The following is a 22,778-nucleotide window of genomic DNA, read 5'->3' as shown; positions in this document are numbered from 1 at the left end:
AACTGTTTAAGTGCGTGAATTTTACAATTTTGTTTAAGGCTTTCCTCACTGCTGCCTGACTATCATTACCATCTCTAAGCCAAATGGCCCACTTGTTCCCAAAGGGGTTGTCATGTAGACACAGTTGAAAGGGGTTTTATCCCCAACCCCACCACACATATCCAGTAACATGTTCCTGGGTTCAGCATGCAATGTCCATTAGTTAAGGGATGTCACTTGTTTCTGTAAATGATCCAGCCACTTAAGACCTAAGAGTTCCCTGACTGCCCCCCAAAGGGTCTCAAACCTATGCTCCCACACTTTTCCCTCCAAAAAAGTAGTAAACTTGTGATGCCACATCACTCCTTCCTTCTCAGAGTATTTAAACTCAAGATGCAGTCAGGGTGCCTGCTCTTTCAAAGACAAAGGGGATAGAGTTTTACAATTTTTAAATATTTATTAATGATCTCTGGATTCATCAGCATCAGAATCCTCGTAGGCCGGGAAGGATTCTTCCTGGGAATCTGAATGGCCTGACTCACCAGAGGCTTCATCTGAGGAAAGGGTATCTGCCTGCTCAACCCTAGGCCTTTTGTCTGAAGGCGGCTGAGAACCTCTGTCAGGATGATCCTGAGAGCCCCTGATTAAAGAAATTAGATCTGCAGCTAAAGTCATGATCTATTTATCACAAGTGGGACCCTGTGAAAAAGATTTAGGAGGGTGAGACTTAGCCTGGCTGGCAGCCTAAGCACGTGTGTAGGCCTTGCTGGACATAGATACAGGAGGCCTAGCTGCCCCACATGCTGGAGTAACTTTGTCCACCGGTACGGTGTCAGGCAAATCTTGGGCTTCGGTTTCAGGAGGAAAATCAACAACCGGCACCGGGCTAGCCTCCTGGACCGAAGTGTGCGGTAAAGCGGTGTTGTTGGCCTGGAGCAGTTGAATTACCGCCTCCGAAGAGACCGATGCACGCGCGGTAGGCTTTAGCGTGGTGTCTGTGAAAGTCACTGGCCGCGAATGTCGGTCCCGGTCCTTCCGTTTTTTTGGAAATATGTGCTGTCGGTAGTTCCGACGGCATGATATAGGGGTAATTTTCCCCAAAAAAGTCTTCAGCAAATTCTGCCCGGCGCCTAAGTGTGCGCTTATTGAAGCAAGCACAGGCAGCACAGGCCGAGACGTCGTGGTCTGGGCCGAGGCAGGGAAGGCAGTAAGAATGGAAGTCCTTATGAGGTATTTGTTTACCACAAGACAAGCAATTATTAATTTTTGCAGTTTTATCTGACATCGGCTGAGGCAAGAAAAGGTTCCCCAACTGGGTACTTAGCTTTTTGATGACTTCGGTATCTGAAAACACAAGAGCTGGCCGACCGGCACTTGTGAACTGCTTCTGCTTTGGGCACCGCGCGGCAAGAAAGACTGAAGAAGATGGTGTCGGCTGATGCTTTTATACCCCAGCCGTTCTGACGTCGGGGAAGAGGTGACATCAGCCGACGTCGAACCCAGACTTTGGAATCCGGCCGACCGAAGGGCTGCCTGAGGCAGGACAACCCATATGTCAGGACTGCAGTTGCATTCTTGAAGGACATTTACTTTAAATAAAAACTCAATGCTAAGTATCAAAACTCAACCTTAACCGCGTGTCTCAATAAAAGAATTATGCATTTAAATTATATGTAAATTTAACCCCAACCCGTGATTATGACAGGTGGCAGTTTAGCATACAATGCTGAAGCTATAAGCTGGTAACCATCTCTATTCTGCAGCCCTGGGTTTGATTCCGTCAGTCTCCATCTTCCAATTGTGTGACTCTAAGTCACTTAACCAAATATTGCTGGTGGTTTTCACCCAAAACAACAACCCAAATGGACAACCCCTTAACAAAATAAGTAAACAAACAAGCAAGCATGCAAATAAACGAACTGTAACCTGCTTTGGTTCTTTTAAAGCAGAAAAAAACTGTTGCACGTTGTTGACTCCATTTCTAACTTTTTATTTTAAAAAATGTAATTGCATACATAGGCTTGTATTATTCCTTACCTGATGCCTCTCTAACAGAGCTTCAGCTCCAGTCACATCCTTTGCAAGTTCTTCAGAGGATACCAGCCCTCTAATTCCATTAATCCAGGACATCAGATCTCTGCAAGTACAGAAGCATAAAATCAATAAATACAGCTTCACTTACTAATACTAAATAAAGTACAATTGTGGAAAATATTAGTGTAACAGTAGATGTTCAAATAGATCGCTACTGCATTAGTCCTTACTAAAGGAACATGAGCCATAGAAGGCCCAAAATATGGCACAACTTCCAGAGCTCAACACACTTCTTCCTCCAGGTTGGGCAGACGTCAACCTACAACACATTTCCTGCACAAAGCTGATCCCCATCCATGAAACCTCACAACTTTCATACCCATAGCTCCTGCAAGGTATCCAACCCAGCCATCACAAAGCAAGGTCAAAAGGATCCTAGTAAAACTAGAACATACGTACATTCTTTGGAACAAAGACAAGGAAAAAGGATCCCCTCAGGTCTAGCAAGATCTAAAAAGTCCTAAGGTCCTCACGGGGGGAAGGGGTAGGTGCACAGGAATAGGGAAATCCAACCACAGTTAGTGTGGCTGGTGGAAGGGAACCAATACTGCAAAAGTGATCTACCTGAATGAGTACTACTGTGGTTCTTACATAAATATAGCATCTTACTCACATAGGTCACTGCTGCAGCAGTCCTTACCACTAGGACAGTTTCAAGAGCTTACTGGTAAGGGAAAAGGACAGATTAGTAGGTTGATATATAGCACCTCTGCAGAATGGCACATGGAAGCCCTTTCCTTACTATGGAAGTAATGCCATGTCTGTAGTGTTTTGTAAAGCTGTGGACTGTTGACAAAATGGCTGCCTCAAGAACAGGCTATGTATTTGCACTCAACCTCAGAAAGTTCCACAGTGGTTGGTACAACCCTAGTGCTGTGGGCTTCCAAGGTCCCTTCAAACTTCTTTCCATGACGACAGTTATATGCAATGGTCCAATCGCTTAAAAATGTTTATTTGGATATTAATTTTTCCCCTCCTACCTGGATTTAAAAGGCACAAACAGACAAGGTGGTTCTAATGTTCTTGTTTTTACAAAGACAGCATCTCAATTGTCTAGACGCATCTATAAGAAACAAATAATTTCTTTTCCCTTGTTCTTAAGGTCATTAAAGAAAGCAGAGAATTAACCATTTGGCTCAGGGCATAAATGTAGGGTTGCATCTGATAGCCTGCAACTTTTAAATTCTCCCAGCTGAGTTAACAGTCAGTAACAGAGCAATTTTCCAGAGTAGCTATCTGAGAGTGGATGAGGCAGCACTTTCAAGGGAAACAACTTAGTGGCATCTACTGTTTATTTCTTGATTTTTTTTTGGGGGGGGTGATGGGAGTCACTAGGATTGTTGAGAACTTAGGTGTCAACTGTTTTCTGCAAATTAATCAATATTAGAAGCATTTAGAGGCAAGTCTCTTCAGTGGCATTTCTTCAGAAGTTTTGAGTTTGTGACTAGAGGCTGATTTTATGCATTTTAGATTTCTTCTTTACAGGAGAGCGATAAGAAATAGTTATGAGATGTAGTGATTGTTATAGAGTGGAGAAGATACTGTACTATTTCACTTTTGTTCTCCTTATAAAATGACTTGGAGAAAAATACTTGATGCATTTTGAATCTTGCATGGTCTGAACTTGCTTGTTGAATAGACTGACACTGCTTGTGGAGGATGATCATACTGCTTATCTTTGGTGGTCATGTGGCAGGCAGAGTGATACTGATACTGTGTCATACATCATCCTACAGGACTATCTAATTAACCAAGTGAATACGTTTAGAAAAAGTCAATAGCTGTTTTGGTGCATTCAACGTACATGCTGTAAGCAAATGAAGTGGGGAAGAAATGGCAGAAGGTAGTAACTGCTACCATCCCTGAAAGCTTTTTACCTTTCCATACAAGGTATAGCAATTTGAGTTATCATCAGTACTGTTAAACATCTGAGGGGTTGTTTCCAGTTTGCAGAGGAATACAAACTGGGTCCTTGCTTGAGAGAACTACATTGAGGATACTACTACCAGGTTACACTGCATGCATTGTTTTATCCCTGTATGAGTATGTATCCTTTCATAATGTTATTCAGTCTGTTTGCAGTGCAGCTAGTTTTGAATAATTGGTCTTGATAAGATGCAGATCACTGCATGCTGCACTGTTTACAAACTTTGATGCCTCTTTTACTAGCTTTACCACTGTATTTCCTGGTAGTTTTAGTACTCCTTTCCCAAAGAAGAAAACATTTGATTACTTAGTAAGTAGTTCAGAGGGTGCTTAACTCCCATAATTTTTCCTGAAATCTAAAAACATTACAAGTACTGATGCATTCTGTAAGCAACACTGAGGTGTATGAGAATTTTTAAGACTCCCAGCAATGCTCTTTTCAACTATGTACATTTAAAATAATATATATATATTTTTAATTTAGTCAGTTTGGTATGCAAAACCATCCAGTACTGAAGAACCAGTGGTAGAGCACAGGAAAATTTCAGAGACAGAATCCTCCAAGTCAACTTTTTTTACTTAAAAATGTTGAACAGTTACTGATCTAACAATAAGGGCCTTTCTTGAGCAGCTCTTTCATTTGGCTTAGTGTCTTCATCAAGCACTTCTTGGCATAAAGTTTGAAAACTCTACCTTGTTCAGGGACATTCATGCACCCTTACTGAGACATGCTTGGTGTTCAGACTGGCTACATAAGTGAAGGAGTCCTTCAGTCTGTTCCTGCCTACAAAAGTTCAGATCACTGTCATTAGTATAGTCCTACATTTGCACACTCTGGTGCTGACATGCTAAATGACTGTGCGGCCATCAAATTACTGGCCAAAACTTGTACTGGCAGTGTGTTCTACTATGTCACAGAGACTTACCACCATGAGATGCAGAAGGAGAAACATTTGGCCACATTCATGTCCAAATAAATGTCAAGATTGCCTCCCTGTGGGACAAGCTGTGACGAGTCCTTCATGTAACCCCTGATGTAAGAAGGGGCATTGTTACAGACACAGACAAGCATGGACAGAGGAGATCAAGGCCAAAGAGCTTAATAGGTAAACCTGGTGTTCACTCTCTACCCATCTATCTTTGGCTTGTGAGGGTTCAAGATCTGTACTTGTCCTTGTCTGGTAGGAAAAAAAAAAAAGAGAGGAACAGAGAAGGTGCAATTCAAATTTTATTTTTACCCTGGAGTTATCCCAACAAACCTATTAAACTCTTCTTCAAGGGAGTCCATCAACTGATGCTACCCAGAAAAGCTGTTACTCCTCCACATAAGTCCATCCTGCAGAAGTTGACGTGGACCTTCGACACTCCTGTGCTGTTCTGGACAGACAGTAATTCACTAATGTTTTCTAAGACAGGAGAATGAATACCCCTGAACTTGGCGTTCCTGTATGCTAGCGTGGAGGGGTAGACATTGTTCTCCACCATATTCCAAGATTTTCTTAAGGTCCACCTTCATGACACATGGCAGAGTAATTACCCTAATCTGACGCTTTTGTAAAGTACAGAAAAACTTAATGTCAGAGTGGATGCCATCCTGGATGAAGTACTGGAAGCCCATAAACTTACTGGATATTCTAAAAACTGCCACAACCCCAACTCCTTTTGAGGACACAATGCTGTGCGACCTTCAACAATGGAAAATTCCAAGAGTAAGCTGAATTTTAAGAATATGCATTCATGCCCTTCTCCATTTTTCTTCCTTCCAACTCACCCCCCTCATTACAAGAAACTACAAGGAAAAAAGAATTTGTTTGTGTCTTTCGGCTTTTCCCAGTTAGGGGTCACCACAGTGGAACTCCGGTCCGCTAATGATTGGCAGTAGAGTTGTGTAAAATCTTACCATACCATAGATGTCCCTCCCTTCTATACGTTGCAGTATTCATAAGATGGAGGAGTCCACCTCCAGCTGACTCATACTTCCAGCCAGTATACAAAAGTCTTAATGCTACTGTGTGGTACGTGTGATGCCACACATCATCTAGTGTATGTCAGCCATAGAGAGTCGTCGGGTATAAAGCAGACATCAGCACGTACCAACCTCAGACCTGTATGCTGAAAAGCACCAGTCTGATCTTAGGTGAGGAAAACATAACACCAAAGGCCAGGCAAGTATCAGGGGGAAGGCAAGGGGTGGTGGTGTGGTAAGTAATACTGCAGCATACAGAAGAGGAGAACATCTATGGTTATGGTATGATATTATACAACTATTCTATGTCCTGCTATTCATATGCTGCAGTATTCACAATATGATGGACAGTGCCAAAGCTCATGCAGAGGAAAAACTGGACAAAAGAGCAGATGCAGAATAGCCATGGCAAACCCAGCCCTGGAGCGGACATCTGCTTTATAGTGTTTACTGATTACATTTAAAGAAGGCTCCAGAGGAGGCCACAGCCCTAGTGAAATGTGCACTCACAGAAGAAAGCCTCTTCCCAATGGCTAAATAACAGAAAAACAGCTTTAGAAATCCAAAAGGAGATAGTCTACTTGGAAATAGGTTGACACAAGGCCCTTGGGTGATGAGTCAAACAGGCATTCAGACTTGCAGATAGGAATGGTTTTGCTCAGGCAGTGTCAGAGTTGCCTGTGCATATCTAAAGTGTGTAGAATCCTCTCACTGGAGGATTGAGGGTAAGCAAAAATGGTTGTCAGACTGATAAGACTGATTGAGGAATAACTCTAACTAACTTGGGCATAAAAAGTACAGTTGTGTACCTACCATAAATGTAGATGTTCGAGTGTATTCACTGTTGCAGTCATTACACTTGGGTTATCCTGCTGGCAGGCTACCCGCAGTCGGCCTGAATTCCAAAGTCTTGGTCCGGCGTCGGTTGCTGTCGCCTCTTTCCTGACGTCAGAGCGCCAGGTGTATAAAAGATGCAGCCGACACCATTTTCTTCAGTTTTTCTTGCCCCAGATGTCAGGTGCCCCCAAAAGGGTAGGCTAAAAAACATTGCTTATAAAAGCATGCACTAAAATAAACAATACCTTCATCTACAAGCAAATACACCACATAGGTTGTATAGGATAGAAAAGTACAGATAAGTCCCAGCAAAGAAAGGGGGACGGTGGGTGGGTAAACCTGGACTGCAACAGTGAATACACTCGAACATCTACATTTATGGTAGGTACACAACTGTACTATGTTCATCGTGTTTCACTGTTGCAGTCATTACACTTGGGTTGAATCCCATAGCTGAGGTTGGGCGGCTGGGTCTAAATAGAATTAGGAGTGGCTATAAGGCCCTGCAAAACTGCAGTGGCAAAGCCTGCTTTGGATTTATAGTAAAGAGGTAAGTGGTAGTGCTTAGTAAAAGTGTGCACTGAAGTCCAAGTTGCAGCCTCCAAAATATCCTTGGTTGGTACTCCTCTGAGGAAGGCTGCTGAGGTGGCTGCTGCTCTGGTAGAATGTAGTCTAATGCCCTTAGGCACTGATTTGCATGCTGTGAATAGCAGAAAAGTACAGTTTTGTACCTACCATAAATGTAGATGTCCGAGAGGAATGCATCTGCAGTCCTTACAAATGGGTTGTCCTGTCGTCAGGCAGCCCTTCGGTCGGCCAGATTCCAAAGTCTGGGTCTGGCTTCGGCTGGTGTCGCACTTCACCCGACGTCACTGCGGCAGTTATTCGGGTATAAAGGCATCAGCCGACGCCATTTTCCTCAGTGTTTCTTGCCCCAGATGCCAGGTGCCCTCTTGGATGGCTAAATTTGGATAATGCCAAATATTCCAAATAGTAGAGAGCAAACACACAAAATAAGCATGTATGTACATATATACAAACAAATACACCATAATAGATCCCCCCCAAGCTAGCTGAAGGTTGGTAAGTACCCTAGGAGTACCTCAGAGGGGAAGGAGGGTGGGTAATCCTGACTGCAGATGCATTCCTCTCGGACATCTACATTTATGGTAGGTACAAAACTGTACTATGTCCTTCAAGGATGCATCTCCAGTCCTTACAAATGGGTAGAATACCATAGCTAGACTAGGGGAGGAGGAAATGAGAGTAGATTATGGTGTAATTAGTATCCCTTGCAAAACAGCAGTGGCAAAGCCAGCACGGGATCTAGAGTATAGAGGTAAATTATAATGCTTGGCAAATGTATGCACGGAGGTCCAAGTAGCAGCCTCTATAATGTCCTTGGTAGCCACTCCTCGTAAGAAAGCTGTGGTAGTGGCTGTAGCCCTTGTGGAGTGAGGCCTGATGTTCTCTGGAGTTTTCTTTCCATGGAAGGAGTAACAAAATCTAATGCAATTTCCTATCCATTTGGAGATTGTCTGTTTAGAAATTGGTTTTCCTTCCTTTCCTGTTGCATATGCTACCAGATGCTGGTCAGTTTTCCTATTGTTTTTTGTCCTGTCCAGGTAGTAGCGTAATTGCCTGTGTACATCCAAGGTATGCAAGAGCTTTTCTCCCCTGTTCTGTGGATTGGGGAAGAATGTTGGAAGGTGGATAGCCTGATTAAAAGAGACTCTGGATACCACCTTAGGCATAAATGTAGGATTTGTTCTTAAGGACACTATCTTGATGGAAGATCAGGAAGGGTTGTACTGCCATTACTGCCTGTAGTTCAGAGACCCTTCTTGCTGAAGTTATTGCCAGCAGGAAAGCAGTCTTCCAGGATAAGTATTGCAATTCTGATGTAGCTGCTGGTTCGAAAGGAGGTAGAGTCAGTTTTTCTAGCACAAAGTTCAAGTCCCATGCTGGCAATGGAGGTTTCCTGGGAGGTTTTACATTTTTAATTCCTCTCAGAAACTGTCTGAGCAGAGGATGCGAGAAGACATGAGGATCCAAGCTGTATTCTGCTGAAATAGCTGATGCATGTATCTTGATGGAGGAATAGGACAGGCCTGTATGAAAAAGCTCCGCCAAGTACTCCAGGATGTTGGTTATGTTCACCAGTGTCACATCTTGGCCCTTTGCAGTACTCCAGATGAGATATCTTTTCCATTTTGCTGCATAATTCTTCCTTGTTGAAGGTCTACGAGCCTCCAGGATTATGTCTTTAACCCTTTGGGATAAATTTGGGTTAATTGCTGTTATGTAATGTTCCAGGCAGTTAGCTGCAGAGTTTTTAGGTTTGGATGCAGGATGTTGTAGTTGTTCTGTGTCAGCAGTAATGGGATCAGGGGCAGTGTCCATATTTGTTCCCGAGACATGCTCCTCAGCAGTGGATACCAATGTTGTCTTGGCCGTCTGGGGCTATCAGAATGAACCTCGGACGTTCCTCTTTGATCTTGAGAAGCACCTTGTGCATCAAAGGAAGTGGTGGGAATGCGTATGCTGTCAGGTTTTTCCAACTGAAGGATAGAGAGTCCACCTTCCAAGCAAGTGGGTGGTAAGTCCTTGTGCAGAATTTCTTCAACTGGTGATTGAGTGGGGATGCAAACAAGTCTATTTGTGGTAATCCCCATTCTCTTGTGATGGTTTTGAAGATGTCCGGATGCAGCATCCATTCGTGGGCATCTGTTGTAGTTCTGCTTAATATGTCTGCTAGAATGTTTTCCTTCCCTGGTACATAAATTGACTGTAACTGAATGTTGTAGCTCAGAGCCACATCCCATAGGTCCAGTGCCAACCGGCATAGAGGGTATGAGTGTGTGCCTCCCTGTTTGTTGATGTACCACATAACCGTGGTGTTGTCTGTCCTTATCATCAACTGGCCTTCTTGGAGAATAGGTCTGAATGCCTGGATTGCCAATTTTACTGCCATCATTTCTTTTAGATTTATGTGCAGATGCAGCTGGTCTTGAGTCCATAGGCCTTGAATGCACTTGCCCATCATGTGTGCCCCCAACCGAGGTCTGAGGCATCTGTCGTGATGGTTTGTCTTGGTTGACTTTTGCAGAAGGGCAGTCCTGTGTTTGATTGACAGGCCCGAGCCCACCATAATAACTCTTGCTTCAGGCATGGGATCATTGGAATTTTTGTTTCTAGGCTGTGCTTGTGCTGAGACCACAAATTCTTTAGGTACCACTGTAGCTTTCTCATATGCAGCCTGGCATGAGGGACCAGTATTATGCAGGATGCCATGAAGCCTAGAGCTTGCAGCACTTTTCTTGCAGTTAGATGGCTCTGCTTTGTTAATGCCAAGAAGTAGAGAGGAAGTTGCTCTTTCTTTTCTGTGGTTAGAAATGACATTTGTTTTGATGTGTCCAATTCTGCAGCCAGAAAGGTTATTCTTTGGGATGGAATCAGTCTTGACTTTTTTGTATTGACTGTATATCCCAGGGCTTGCAGCAGGTAGATGACTCTTTGTAAGTCTCCTGTTAGTTTGTTTTTGTTGTCCGCTTGTATCAGGCAGTCGTCCAGGTAGGGATAGATTTGAATTCCCTGAAGTCTGCAATGAGCGATTACTGATGCCAGGCATTTCGTGAACACTCTGGGCGCAGTAGATAAGCCAAAGGGCAATGCTGAGAATTGATAATGCTCTGATCCTGCAAGAAATCTGAGGTATCTTCTGCAAATTGGTCTTATGGGGACGTGCAGGTATGCCTCCTTGAGATCTAGAGTTACCAGCCAAGACTCCTTGCCCAGCATGGGAAGAAGCTGCTGTAGGGTCAGCATTTTGAATTTTGGAACAATGATGAATGTGTTTAAAGCGGACAGGTCTAGAATAGGCCTCCATCTGTTTTCCTTTCTTGGTACCAGGAAGAGCCTGGAGTAAAATCCCTTCCCTTGCTCCGAAAATGGTACCTTTTCTACAGCTCTCATTCTTAATAATTGAGATATTTGTTTTAGATCTTCTGTCCTTTGAGAAGGTGGTAGGTTTGGCATTCCTCTCTTTCCTGGTAGTGTATGGAAATGGAACCTGTAACCTTTGTCTATAGTCTGCAAAATCCATTTTTCTCTTGTAATGCAGTGCCAGTTTTTTGAAAATAATGATAGCTTTCCGCCTAAGGGTGCTTCTAGTTGTTCCCTGGTAGGCGGTGCCACCGCCAAGTCACTGTGACTGAGTTGTTGTAGTGGTGGTGGCTGTATCGGTGCTTCGTTGGTTGTTACCCTGCCACTGGCGACCCCTGTAGGCACCTCTGGATTGGTTTCTGCCTCTAGAGCGTCTATTCCTGCCTCTTTGTGTCTTAGAGGAGTCCGGAAAGGACCAATTTTTGGAGGGCCAGTTCCTGCTAAACCTTTGAGGTTGAACTTGTAAGAAATCTTTGACTGTTTGCACAGATTTTGCTTTCTCTTCCATCTTTTTTAGTACCTGCTGTGCGGGGGCACCAAATAAATTGACCTTGTCCATAGGTGCATCCAAAAGCTTAGATTTGACATGGTCTGGTAAAACCTGTTCTTTCAACCATGCATGTCTCCTGATAACTGTGCCAGTCATGGCTGATCTAAAGGAAGCCTCCAGTGCATCATAGCCACATTTTAAAGAATGGTTACTAACTTGCTGTATGTTATGTAACATTTCTAGAATATACTTTTTATCTAAAGATTCTTCAGAGGACAGCTTTTTAGTCAACTGGTCAAGCATAAACTCTTGATATTGAATCATATGAAATTGGCAGTTCAAAGCTCTAGCTGATAAAGTAGCAGAGGTGTAAACTTTTTTTACCCCATCTCTCTAAGGACCTTGAATCCCTTTCAGAGGGGAGGAGGTTTTTAGAAGAAGTAGCTGCTACAGCTTTTGGGCCCTGGGAGATAGTCTCTGGATCTGCAAAAGGAGCCTTATATAAGTGGTGATGAGTGTCCGGGACCCTGTAGTACCTATCGGGCTTAGCAGGGGCCGGAGGTAAAGCATCAGGAGCAGTGCAAGCATCATTAAATGCATCATCAACAACAGATAGAACTGGAGGTATAGCTAAGGGCCTATGCTGTGGCAAGTGTAGAAAGGCCCTAAGCCTTTTTCTAGAGTCTGAGAAATCTTGGCCCTGCCACTGAAATTGTTCCCTCATAGCATGCAAGGTTTCCCCAAAGGAAAATTCCTCAGGAGGGGAGGCTGAAGGGATGGACTCCTCAACATCAGAGTCTTCGTAAGGAGAATAAGAAGCCTCAGGAGGGTCTGTATGATCTGAGTCATCAGAGGAATCATCTGTGGCTACTGGCTCAGGGGCTCTGCTCTAGGCCTCTTTTCTGGGGGAGAGAGGCCCTGTCTGGATGAGGCTGGGATCCCAATTAAAGAGATGAGATCCTCTGCCAAAGAAAGCATATGGGAGCTGGTGCTGGGCCTGTGAGAGGGGGGCTTGGCAGGCACAGGTTTTGAAGCTTTGGCTGCTTTAGCCCTGGCAAAGGCCTTAATAGACATAGCTGGAGGAGGCCTAGCAGCTCCACGTGCAGGGGTAGAAATATCTAGGGGAATGGTGTCTGATAAATCCTGTGAAATCGCAACAGAAGGTTGGATTTCAGAAGCCGTTTCTACCAGGATAGGAGAGGCCTCGGTAGAAGGCAAGTTATCGGCTGAAGAAAGAACCGCTTGCTCGGTTTCGGCCGAAACCGAGACACTCGTGGTTTGCTTGACCGCGGTTTCAGCCGAAACCGTGGACCACGAGTGTCGGTCCTTTTCTTTGCACTTTTTGGTTATTTGCGTAGTCGGAGGATCCGACGGCATAATGTAGGCAAAATCGGAGCCGAAAATCTGTTCAGCAAAGTCCGAGCGACGTCTAAGCGTCCGTCGGTTAAAAGAAGCACAGGCTAGACAAGCTGCTACGTCGTGGTCTGGGCCTAAACAATGTATGCAATAGGAGTGGAAATCTTTATGAGGTATTTGTTTCCCACAAGATAAACAGTTATTAACTTTCTCTGACATCGGCTGAGGCAAGAAGAGTCCCCAACGGGGTACTTAGCTTTATAGAGTCTTCGAAGTAGTATTCGGTAGTAGTAATCTCTGGATCTGACCGACCTGCACTTGCGAACAGCTTCTGCTTCGGGCGCCACGCGGCAAGAAAGACTGGGGAAAATGGCGTCGGCTGATGCCTTTATACCCGAAGAACTGCCGCAATGACGTCGGGAGAAGTGCGACACCAGCCAAAGCCAGACCCAGACTTTGGAATCCGGCCGACGGAAGGGCTGCCTGACGACAGGACAACCCATTTGTAAGGACTGCAGATGCATCCTTGAAGGACATCGAATGCAGTGTCCTATCCATTTTGAAATAGTCTGCTTTGAGATAGCCTTTCCTTGTGATCCTGCAGCATATGCCACTAAATGTTGCTCAGTCTTTCTGAAAGCTTTAGTTTTGTCCAAGTAGAAGCGTAGCTGTCTGTGTATGTCCAAAGAATGCAGAAGTCTCTCCCCTTTATTCCGTGGGTTTGGGTAAAGAGAAGGCAAATGAATGGTTTGGTTAAGAGCCACGCTGGACACTACCTTAGGCATAAATGTTGGGTTTGTCCTTAGAGAAACCCTGTCCAGATGGAAGATAAAAGGTTCCACAGCCATTAATGCCTGTAACTCTGAGACTCTTCTTGCTGAAGTTATTGCTAGGAGCAGAGCTGTTTTCCACGATAAGAATTTTTATCTCAGCTGTATTGGCCGGCTCAAAAGGAGGCAGTGTGAGTTTTTCCAAGACAAAATTGAGGTCCCATGCAGGTATTGGTGCTCACCTTGGAGGTCTTATGTTTTTGGCCCCCCCTGAGGAACTGCCTAAGCAATGGATGTGAAAAAATAGGTGGGTCTGTATTGTAATGAGCTGAAATGGCAGAGGCATGGATCTTAATTGATGAGAAGGATAGGCCTTTGTCCAGCATCTCAGTTAGATATTGGAAAATCTGAGGAATATTTGGAACAAGCACGTCAATTCCTTGTGCCTGGTTCCAAGCACAGAATCTCTTCCATTTTTCTGCATAAGATTTTCTGGTGCTGGGCCTCCTGGCCTCCAAAATAACATCCATAACCGCTTTAGAGAGAGGTGTATTCTGAATGGTTACACTATCCGCCATGCCGCTAGATTTAGAGTTCTGAGTTGGCTGTGCAGGATCTGATTGTTTTGTTGGGTCAGTAACTGAGGAATTCGAGGCAATGTCCATGCTGGGCCTTGGGACAAGCTCCTTAGGATTGGGTACCAGTGTTGGCGTGGCCAATCAGGGGCAATCAGTATAATTTGTGGCTTCTCTTGTCTGACCTTTAGGAGTACCTTGGGGAGGAGAGGCAGTGGAAGAAAGGCATATACTGTAAGGTTGTTCCAGCTGAAAGATAAAGCATCCACTTTCCATGATTGCTTGTGATAAGTCCTTGTGCAGAATCTCTGTAGTTGGCAGTTGTGAGGGGAGGCAAATAGATCTATGTCCGGCCATCCCCAATTCCATGTTATCATGCTGAAGACTTGCAGATCCAATTTCCACTCGTGGGGATCCATGAGGTTTCTGTTTAGTTCATCTGCCAGAGTATTTATCTTTCCTGGCAGGAATTGTCCCTGCAGTTGTACTTGGTAAGTCAATGCTGTGTCTCACAAAGTCATGGCTAGTCTGCATAGGGGGTAGGAATGAGTGCCTCCCTGCTTATGTACCACATGACTGTAGTATTGTCCGTCTTTAGCAGTAGTTGTCCCGGATGAAGCAGATCCTTGAAGGCTGTCAGGGCATTCTGAACAGCTAGCATCTCTTTTTGGTTGATATGTAGATGCATTTGGCTTGCGGACCATGTGCCCTGAATACATCTTCCTGCCATGTGGGCCCCCCAGGCATAATCTGATGCATCTGTTGTTAATATCTGCCTGGCTGTGGGTAAAGCGAATGGCTGCCCCTTGTTGTGGTGACAGGCCTTTGCCCACCATCGAAACTCCTGTTGCAGGCAGGGAATGAGGGTAATTATTGTTTCCAGGCTGTGGCAATGCTGAGGCCAAACACTTTTTAGATACCACTGAAGTTTCCTCATATGCAGTCTTGCATATGGAATTAGCAGAATGAAGGATGCCATGAAGCCCAAAGCCTGCAGAACTTTTCTTGCAGATAACTGGGTCTTTGTTGCCAACATTTTGAAATGAGTAGTCAGTTGCCTTTGTTTGTCTGGCGTGAGATAAGCCATCTGGGCAGTTGTATTTAAGCTTGCACCCAGGAATATTATCTCTTGAAAGGGTACTAGTTTTGATTTCTTTTCGTTTACTGTGTACCCGAGGCATGTTAGTAATCTTTTTACAAACGCCAGATGCTGTAGTAGAATGTCCTTGTTCTCTGCTTGAATAAGGCATTCGTCCAAGTAAGGATATATTTGTATTCCTCTGTCTGCAGAATGCAATTACTGGAGCCAGGCATTTTGTGAAGACCCTGGGCACAGTAGATAAGCCAAAGGGCAGTGCAGAGAATTGGTAGTGCATTGAGCCAGCTATAAATCTGAGGTATCTTCTGCATGATTGTCTGATTAGGACATGCAGGTATGCCTCTCTTAGACCTAAAGTCACAAGCCAAGCCTTCTTGCCCAGCATGGGCAGAAGCTGCTGCAGAGTCAACATTTTGAATCTTGGAATATCCAGATATGTGTTTAGAATAGATAGGCCCAGTATTGGTCTCCAGGCTTTGTCCTTTCTGGGCACCAAGAACAGTCTTGAGTAAAATCCTTGTCCCTGCTCTTATTTATTTACATTTGTTAACCGGGAGTATCCGACTGGACGTAGGTCAATTTTCAGCGGAGGCCCAGGGAGAAAAGCTCCACAGTTAAAATAAACAGACAGTAGTTACATTGGATTACATAGCGATTAACAATTTCCATAGCAGTTACTTACAGCATATTTACAGATAATTACATAGCGATTAACAATTTACATAGCAGTTACTTACAACATATTTACAGATGAAGAACATAGTACATCAGTAGACAAGTAGAATCTTTATCTGTGAAGTACACAACAGACATTAACAAATGTTACAATAAGAAGTTCCTGCTGTATAATAAGTACTAGGCTGATGAGCATCTGAGCTTGCTATAATCAAGGTAGTTAGTGGAGTGGAAAGAAAGGTAGTGGTTGGATGGGGTGGGTGATATTAGGTTGGGAGTTGCAAAGGCATAGCCAGCATGCTTTTAGGTGCGCTTTCAGTAAAGTTTTGAAGTGGGTGCATGATGGTATGGAGGTAATTGTGGGTGGGAGGGAGTTCCATAATTTGGCTATGGCGCAAGAGAATAGTGCTTCACCAGCAGAGTTATTGGCTTTAGTGATCTGTAAGTGATTTTTGTTGCTGGATCTTAGTGGTCTGGTGGTGCGATAGGGTTGGAGTAGTTTCTGGAGGGATGGGACATTTAGTGGATGGTTTTCTTGCTGTGGTACTTGCTGAATGGCCCTCATGTCCATGAGGGATGACACTTGCTTTTGTGCCAGTGCCCATTGATTTTTTGGCAGGTCTGGCAAACTGTTTGCCCTGGCAGGGTGCGAAAGTGAAACCTGTAGCCTTGTGACACTATATCCAAGACCCATTTGTCCTGGGTTATTATGTTGATTAATATACCAAATGAACCATGAAGCCAGGAATCCAGGACAACTTTCAGAACAGTCCTTGGTCAAGTCTGATTGTTTCTTAAACACAACCTTGTCTTTTGTCTTCTGAAAAAGACAAGGTTGTGTTTAAGAAACAATCAGACTTGACCAAGGACTGTTCTGAAAGTTGTCCTGGATTCCTGGCTTCATGGTTCATTTGGTATATTAATCAACAGTTTGGCTAGCTACTTTTTGTCTTTTGTTCCTGGGTTATTATGTGCCAATTTTGAGAAAAAAGTGCTAGTTTTCCCCCTAAAGGTGCTGCCAGAAGATAAGTGCTTGGCGCAGGCAGGGGGAAGTCATTGGGACTGTTTCATCTATGGCTGTGATTTGTCTTCTCCGCTTTTGGAGGTATAAGTACCCCATGGTTTAGACCTGTATGAGCCTTGGGGCTGGGATCTGCCTCTAGGGTGTCTGTATCTGCCTCTTTGTGGCCTGTCTGACATTGGAAAAGGCCAATTCTTTGTAGGCCAGTGCCTGGTAAATCTCGGAGGCTGTACCTGTAAGAAATCCTTGACTGTTTGCATAGATTTAGATTTGTCCTCCATTTTCTTCAACATCTCTTCTGCTTTAACACCAAACAAGGTATCACGCTGTAATGGAGCATCTAATAATTTTGCTTTAACATGATCAGGCAGATTCTGTTCCTTTAACCAAGCATGCCTCCTAATGACAGAACCTGTAACAGCGGCCCTGCAGGAGGCCTCCAGAGAATCAAAACCACATTGCAAAGTATGCTTTCCCACGTGTTCAGCTTCATGCAATAAATCCTGCATTTCTTTGTTTTCTGCACATTCAAAATTTATCAACATTTTTTGTTTAAGCAGTGACATAATATATTGCTGATATTTAAGCATATGAGACTGACAATTTAAAGCCCTTACAGCCAAGGTAGCAGAAGTGTAAATCTTTTCTCCTCATCTGTCCAGTACCCTAGAATCCCTGAGAGAGGGGGTAGGGTTTTTTGCAGTGGAAGCCTTGACCCCTTTGGGACCCTGAGATATAGTTTCTGTGTCAGCAGCAGGGTTCATAAAAAGAAATTTATGTGAATCAGGAACCCTGTAGTATCTGTCTGGCTTAACACGAGCTGGAGGTAGAGAGTCATGAGTCAGACTGGACTCTGAAAATACATCATCTACAATGTCTAACACAGGTGGAATAGCAAGGGGCCTGTGCTGAGGTAGTAAAAGGAAGTCTCTGAGCCTTTTCTTTGATTTTGAATGATCTTGGCTCTCCCAGTGGAAATGCTCCCGCATGGTATGCAGAGTTTCCCCAAAAGAATAATCCTCAGGAGGAGAGGCTGAAGGGATAGATTCTTCAGCATCAGAATAGTACAGTTTTGTACATACCATAAATGTAGATGTTCGAGTGCTAATACAGCTGCAGTCATAACAGATGGGTTCTCCTGCCGTCAGGTGGGTCCTCGGTCGGCCGAATTCCAAAGTCTAGGTCCGGCGTCGGTTGTCGTCGCTTCTTCCCTGATGTCAGTGCGACAGGGGTATAAAGGAACCAGCCAATGCCATTTTCTTCAGTTTTTCTTGCCCCAGATGTCAGGTGCCCCCAGAAGGAAGGCAATAATAAAATTGTGTGATAATGCAGTGCTATATAATCAAAATACAGTAGTTGCAAGCAAATACATCATAAATGAATACCCCAATCAGGTTGTATGAGGATGTGTTAGCCTATATGCCTGTCCCAAAAGGGGAAGGAGGGAGGGAAACCTGGACTGCAGCTGTATTGGCACTCGAACATCTACATTTATGGTAGGTGCAAAACTGTACTATGTTCATCGTGCATACAGCTGCAGTCATAACAGATGGGTAGAATCCCAAAGCTATGAAAGGGGTGGTAGGCACTAGTTGGAACTAGGAGGAGCCAAAATGCCCTGCAAGACTGCAGTGGCAAAGCCTGCTCTAGATTTGGAGTATAATGGTAGGTTGTAGTGCTTGGAGAAGGTATGCACAGAACTCCAAGTGGCTGCTTCCAAAATATCCTTGGTAGGAACTCCTCTGAGGAAGGCTGCAGAGGTGGCTGTGGCCCTGGTGGAATGAGTTCTAATGCCTGTAGGAACAGTTTTGCCATGAAAGGAATAGCAAAAGCGTATGCAGTGGGCTATCCATTTTGAGATTGTCTGTTTGGAAATTGGTTTCCCTTGAGCTCCTACCGCATAGGCCACAAAGAGCTGTTCTGATTTTCTGAAAGGCTTTGTTCTGTCCAAATAATAACGCAGCTGTCTGTGGATGTCCAAGGAATGTAATAATCTCTCCCCTTTGTTTTGAGGATTAGAATAAAAAGTAGGTAAATGTATGGCCTGATTTAAGGCTACCCTGGATACCACTTTAGGCATAAAGGACGGGTTGGTTCGTAAGGAAACTCTGTCCTGATGGAAGATGATAAAAGGCTGGACAGCCATGAGAGCCTGTAGTTCTGAAACTCTACGAGCTGAGGTGATAGCCAGAAGGAAAGCTGTTTTCCAGGACAAATATTGCAAATCTGATGAGGCAGCTTGCTCAAAAGGAGGCAAGGTCAATTTTTCCAGAATTAAATTAAGATCCCAAGCAGGCATTGGTTGTTTCCTTGGAGGCCTTAAATTCTTAGCCCCTCTGAGGAACTGTCTTAAGAGAGGGTGAGAGAATAAAGGTGGATCAGTGTTGCATTCTGCAGAAATGGCTGAGGCATGTATTTTGATGGAGGAGAAAGAAAGTCCACTGCTTAGCAGTTCAGCCAAATATTGTAGTATTTGAGGTAAATTCAGTTTTCCAGGATCCTGGCCCTTTTTCTCATTCCAGACACAAAACGTTTCCATTTTGCGAAGTAAGCTTTTCTAGTTGATGGCCTTCTGGCCTCCAAAATGACATCCTGCACCTCCTTGGAGAGTAGGGCCTGTTGAGATGCTAAGGAATCTTCCATGCGGCTAGATTGAGTGTTTTTAGCTGGCTGTGAAGAGTTTTGAAATTGTGCGGAGTCAGAAGAAGAGGCATTAGAGGCAGGGTCCATGGTGGGGAATGCGTCAGGCTCCTCAGGAGTGGGTACCAGTGTTGCCTTGGCCAGTCCGGCGCAATGAGAATCATCTTTGGTCTGTCTGCTTTGGTCTTTAATAGAACTTTGGTCAGCAGAGGAAGAGGAGGGAAGGCATAAACTGTCATTGATGTCCAACTGAAAGAAAGAGCGTCCACTCTCCAGGCCTTTGGATGGAAGATCCTTGAGCAGAATTTTGTCAATTGATGATTCTCGTGGGAGGCAAAGAGATCTATGTCTGGCCTTCCCCATTCTTGGATTATTTCTGTAAAAACTTTTGGATGTAATTTCCATTCGTGTGGATCTGTCATATTCCTGCTTAGGTTGTCTGCCAGCGTGTTTTCCTTGCCTGGCAAGTACTGTGCTTGTAGTTCCATTTGTAAGTCCATGGCCATGTTCCAAAGTGACATGGCCAGTCTGCATAGGGGGTAAGAATGTGTTCCTCCCTGTTTGTTTATGTACCACATGACTGTGGTGTTGTCCGTTCTTATCAATAATTGACCTGGTTGTAGAAGGTCCTTGAAAGCTTTCATAGCATTTATTACTGCTAGCATTTCTTTTTGATTGATGTGAAGGTGCTTTTCTTTTTGGGACCATTTGCCCTGAATGCACCGATCTGTCATGTGCGTAGTCCGAGGCGTCTGTTGTGATGACTTGATTTGCTTGAGGCTTGCTGAATGGAAGACCTGTGTTTGTTTGACATGCTTGAGCCTACCACAGAAATTCCTTTTGCAGACATGGAATTAGTGGTATTATTGTTTCCAAACTGTGGCTGTGGTGAGACCATATGTTTTTTAGGTACCATTGTAGTTTCCTCATATGCAGCTTTGCACATGGGATTAGTAAGATGCAAGATGCCATGAATCCCAGAGCCTGCAGGATTTTCCTTGCGGTCAGCCTGGTGCAATTTGCTAGAGTTCTGAAGTATTGTATTAGCTGCCCCTGCTTCTCTGGCGTGAGGTAGGCCATCTGGCTGTTTGTGTCCAAATTGGCACCCAGGAAAATTATCTTCCGAGAAGGTATTAGCCTTGATTTCTTTTTGTTGACTGTGTTTCCCAGAGATTTCAATAACATTATTACATAAGCCAGATGTTTCAGAAGAATGTGCTTGCTGTCCGCTTGGATCAGGCAGTCGTCCAAATAGGGATATATTTGTATCCCTTGAAGTCTGCAGTAGGCAATTACTGATGCCAGGCATTTCGGGAATACTCTGGGCGCAGTAGATAAGCCAAAGGGCAATGCAGAGAATTGATAACGGGTTGAACCTGCAAGAAATCTGAGGTACCTTCTGCAATTTTGTCTGATTGGGACATGCAGGTATGCCTCCTTGAGGTCCAATGTTACCAGCCAAGACTCCTTGCCCAGCATGGAAAGAAGTTGCTGTAGAGTGAGCATCTTGAATTTTGTGCAGTAGAAATGTGTTTAGGATGGATAGGTCCAAAATAGGTCTCCAATCTTTTCCCTTCCTTGGCACCAGAAATAGCCTGGAATAAAAACCTTGACCTTGTTCGTGCGTAGGTACCTCTTGAATAGCTTTCATGTTTATGAGATCTGTAATTTGCTTTTGTGCCTCTGCCCTTTGATTGTGTGGCAGGTTTGGCATGCCTCTCATTTTTGGAAGGGTGTGAAAATGGAATTTGTAGCCTCTGTTTATAATGTCCAGGATCCATTTGTCCTTTGTGACAACATGCCATTTTTTTGAAAATAATGCCAGCTTTCCTCCTAAGGGCTGCCATTTGAAACCTGGTTGGCATGCAAAGGGAAAGTCATTGGGTTTGCTTTCTGAAAGATTGCGAGTTGTCCTCACCACCTCTTTGTGTAGGAGCTTGCCATTGTCTGCCTCTATACGAGCCTTGGGATTGTCCTCTGCCCCTCGAGCGCCTGTATCTGCCTCTTTGGGGTCTGTCTGTGGCAGGAAAGGACCAGTTTTTGGAAGGCCAATTTCTACTAAAACGTGGGGTTGAACCTGTAGAAATTCTTTCACTGTTTGCATTGATTTAGCTTTTTCCTCCATTTTCCTTAATACCTCCTCAGCATTAGCACCAAATAGTACATCCTTTTGAAGAGGGGCGTCTAGTAATTTAGCTTTGACATGATCAGGCAAGGCTTGTTCCTTGAGCCAGGCATGCCTACGTATGACTGATCCTGTAACAGCAGCTCTACATGAGGCCTCTAGAGCATCAAAACCACATTGTAAGGTATGCTTACCCACTTGTTCTGCACTATGCATCAAATCCTGCAACTCCTTCAAGTTTGGTTGTTCAGGTTGTGACATTTTACTCTTCAATTGTGATAACAAAAACTGTTGGTATTTTAGCATATGAAACTGACAGTTTAAGGCCCTCATGGATAAGGTAGCCGAGGTATATACCTTTTTTCCCCACCTTTCTAAGGATCTGGAATCTCTCTCGGAAGGCAATGGATTTTTGGCAATGGAGGCCTCAACTCCCTTGGGGCCCTGTGAGATGGTTTCTGGGTCAGCAGCATGGCTTTTGTAAAGAAATTGGTGTGAGTCAGGAACCCTGTAGTACCTGTCAGGCTTAACTGGAGCTGGAAGTAGAGAGTCCGGGTTAAGGCAGGCCTCAGAGTAAACATCATCTAGGATGTCCAAGACAGGAGGTATAGCCAGAGGCCTATGTTGAGGTAACAAGAGAAATTCCCTGAGCCTTTTCTTGGAATCTGAATAATCCTGGCCTTCCCAGTGGAAGTGTTCCCCCTTAAGGTATGCAAAGTTTCCCCAAATGAGTAATCCTCAGGGGGGGATACAGAAGGGATGGACTCCTCCGCATCAGAGTCTTCAAAAGGGGAGTAAGAATGTTCCTCATCATCAGAGTGCTCTGAAATAATAGAGCCCTGATCAGAGGAGGGGGGAAATCTTCCTCCACTCTGGGCCTTTTGTCCGGTGGGGGCTGAGAGCCTCTGATTAGAGTAATTAAATCCTCAGCCATTTTAAGCATCTGTTTCTTAGGCATGGGGCCTGGAGATGGGCCCTGTGTAGCTGGTCTCTTAGGGTGCGTGGTTGCTTTAGACTTTGTGAAAGCCTTGATGGAGAAAAAAAGGAAGGTCTGAAGACACCTTGAGTGGAGGTGGACCTGTCCACATTCTGAGTTTCAACGCCAAGAGTGGCTTCGGTATCTGTAGTCGGGGTGTGGGCCGAGGAGCCTGCAACCTCAGGCACAGGAGACACCGTCAAAGAAGTGTCGTCAGTAATCAGGGGCTGCGTAGGTGCCTCACTGAGAACCAGACCACGTGTAGTCGGCTTTGGTGTGGTGTCGGTAGAGGCCACGGACCTTG

At 44.4% G+C, this 22,778-nt stretch overlaps 1 protein-coding gene across 1 annotated transcript in view; it reads right to left on the bottom strand.

Moving 5' to 3' along the window:
• The window catches only part of SPTAN1 (spectrin alpha, non-erythrocytic 1), a gene marked incomplete in the record, with an annotated part of 2,849,969 nt that overhangs the window by 1,382,023 nt on the left and 1,445,168 nt on the right, over positions 1–22,778 (bottom strand). Inside the window, 1 exon segment of the mRNA XM_044058813.1 lies at positions 2,017–2,116. Coding sequence (XP_043914748.1) covers positions 2,017–2,116 — 100 coding nt within the window.

This window comes from Protopterus annectens, chromosome 16.part0, assembly GCF_019279795.1.
Source record: "Protopterus annectens isolate FY-2018-M chromosome 16.part0, PAN1.0, whole genome shotgun sequence".
Taxonomy (NCBI): domain Eukaryota; kingdom Metazoa; phylum Chordata; order Ceratodontiformes; family Protopteridae; genus Protopterus; species Protopterus annectens.
The sequence above is the reverse complement of the archived record's forward strand: the minus strand, read 5'-3'. Positions and strand labels throughout refer to the sequence as shown.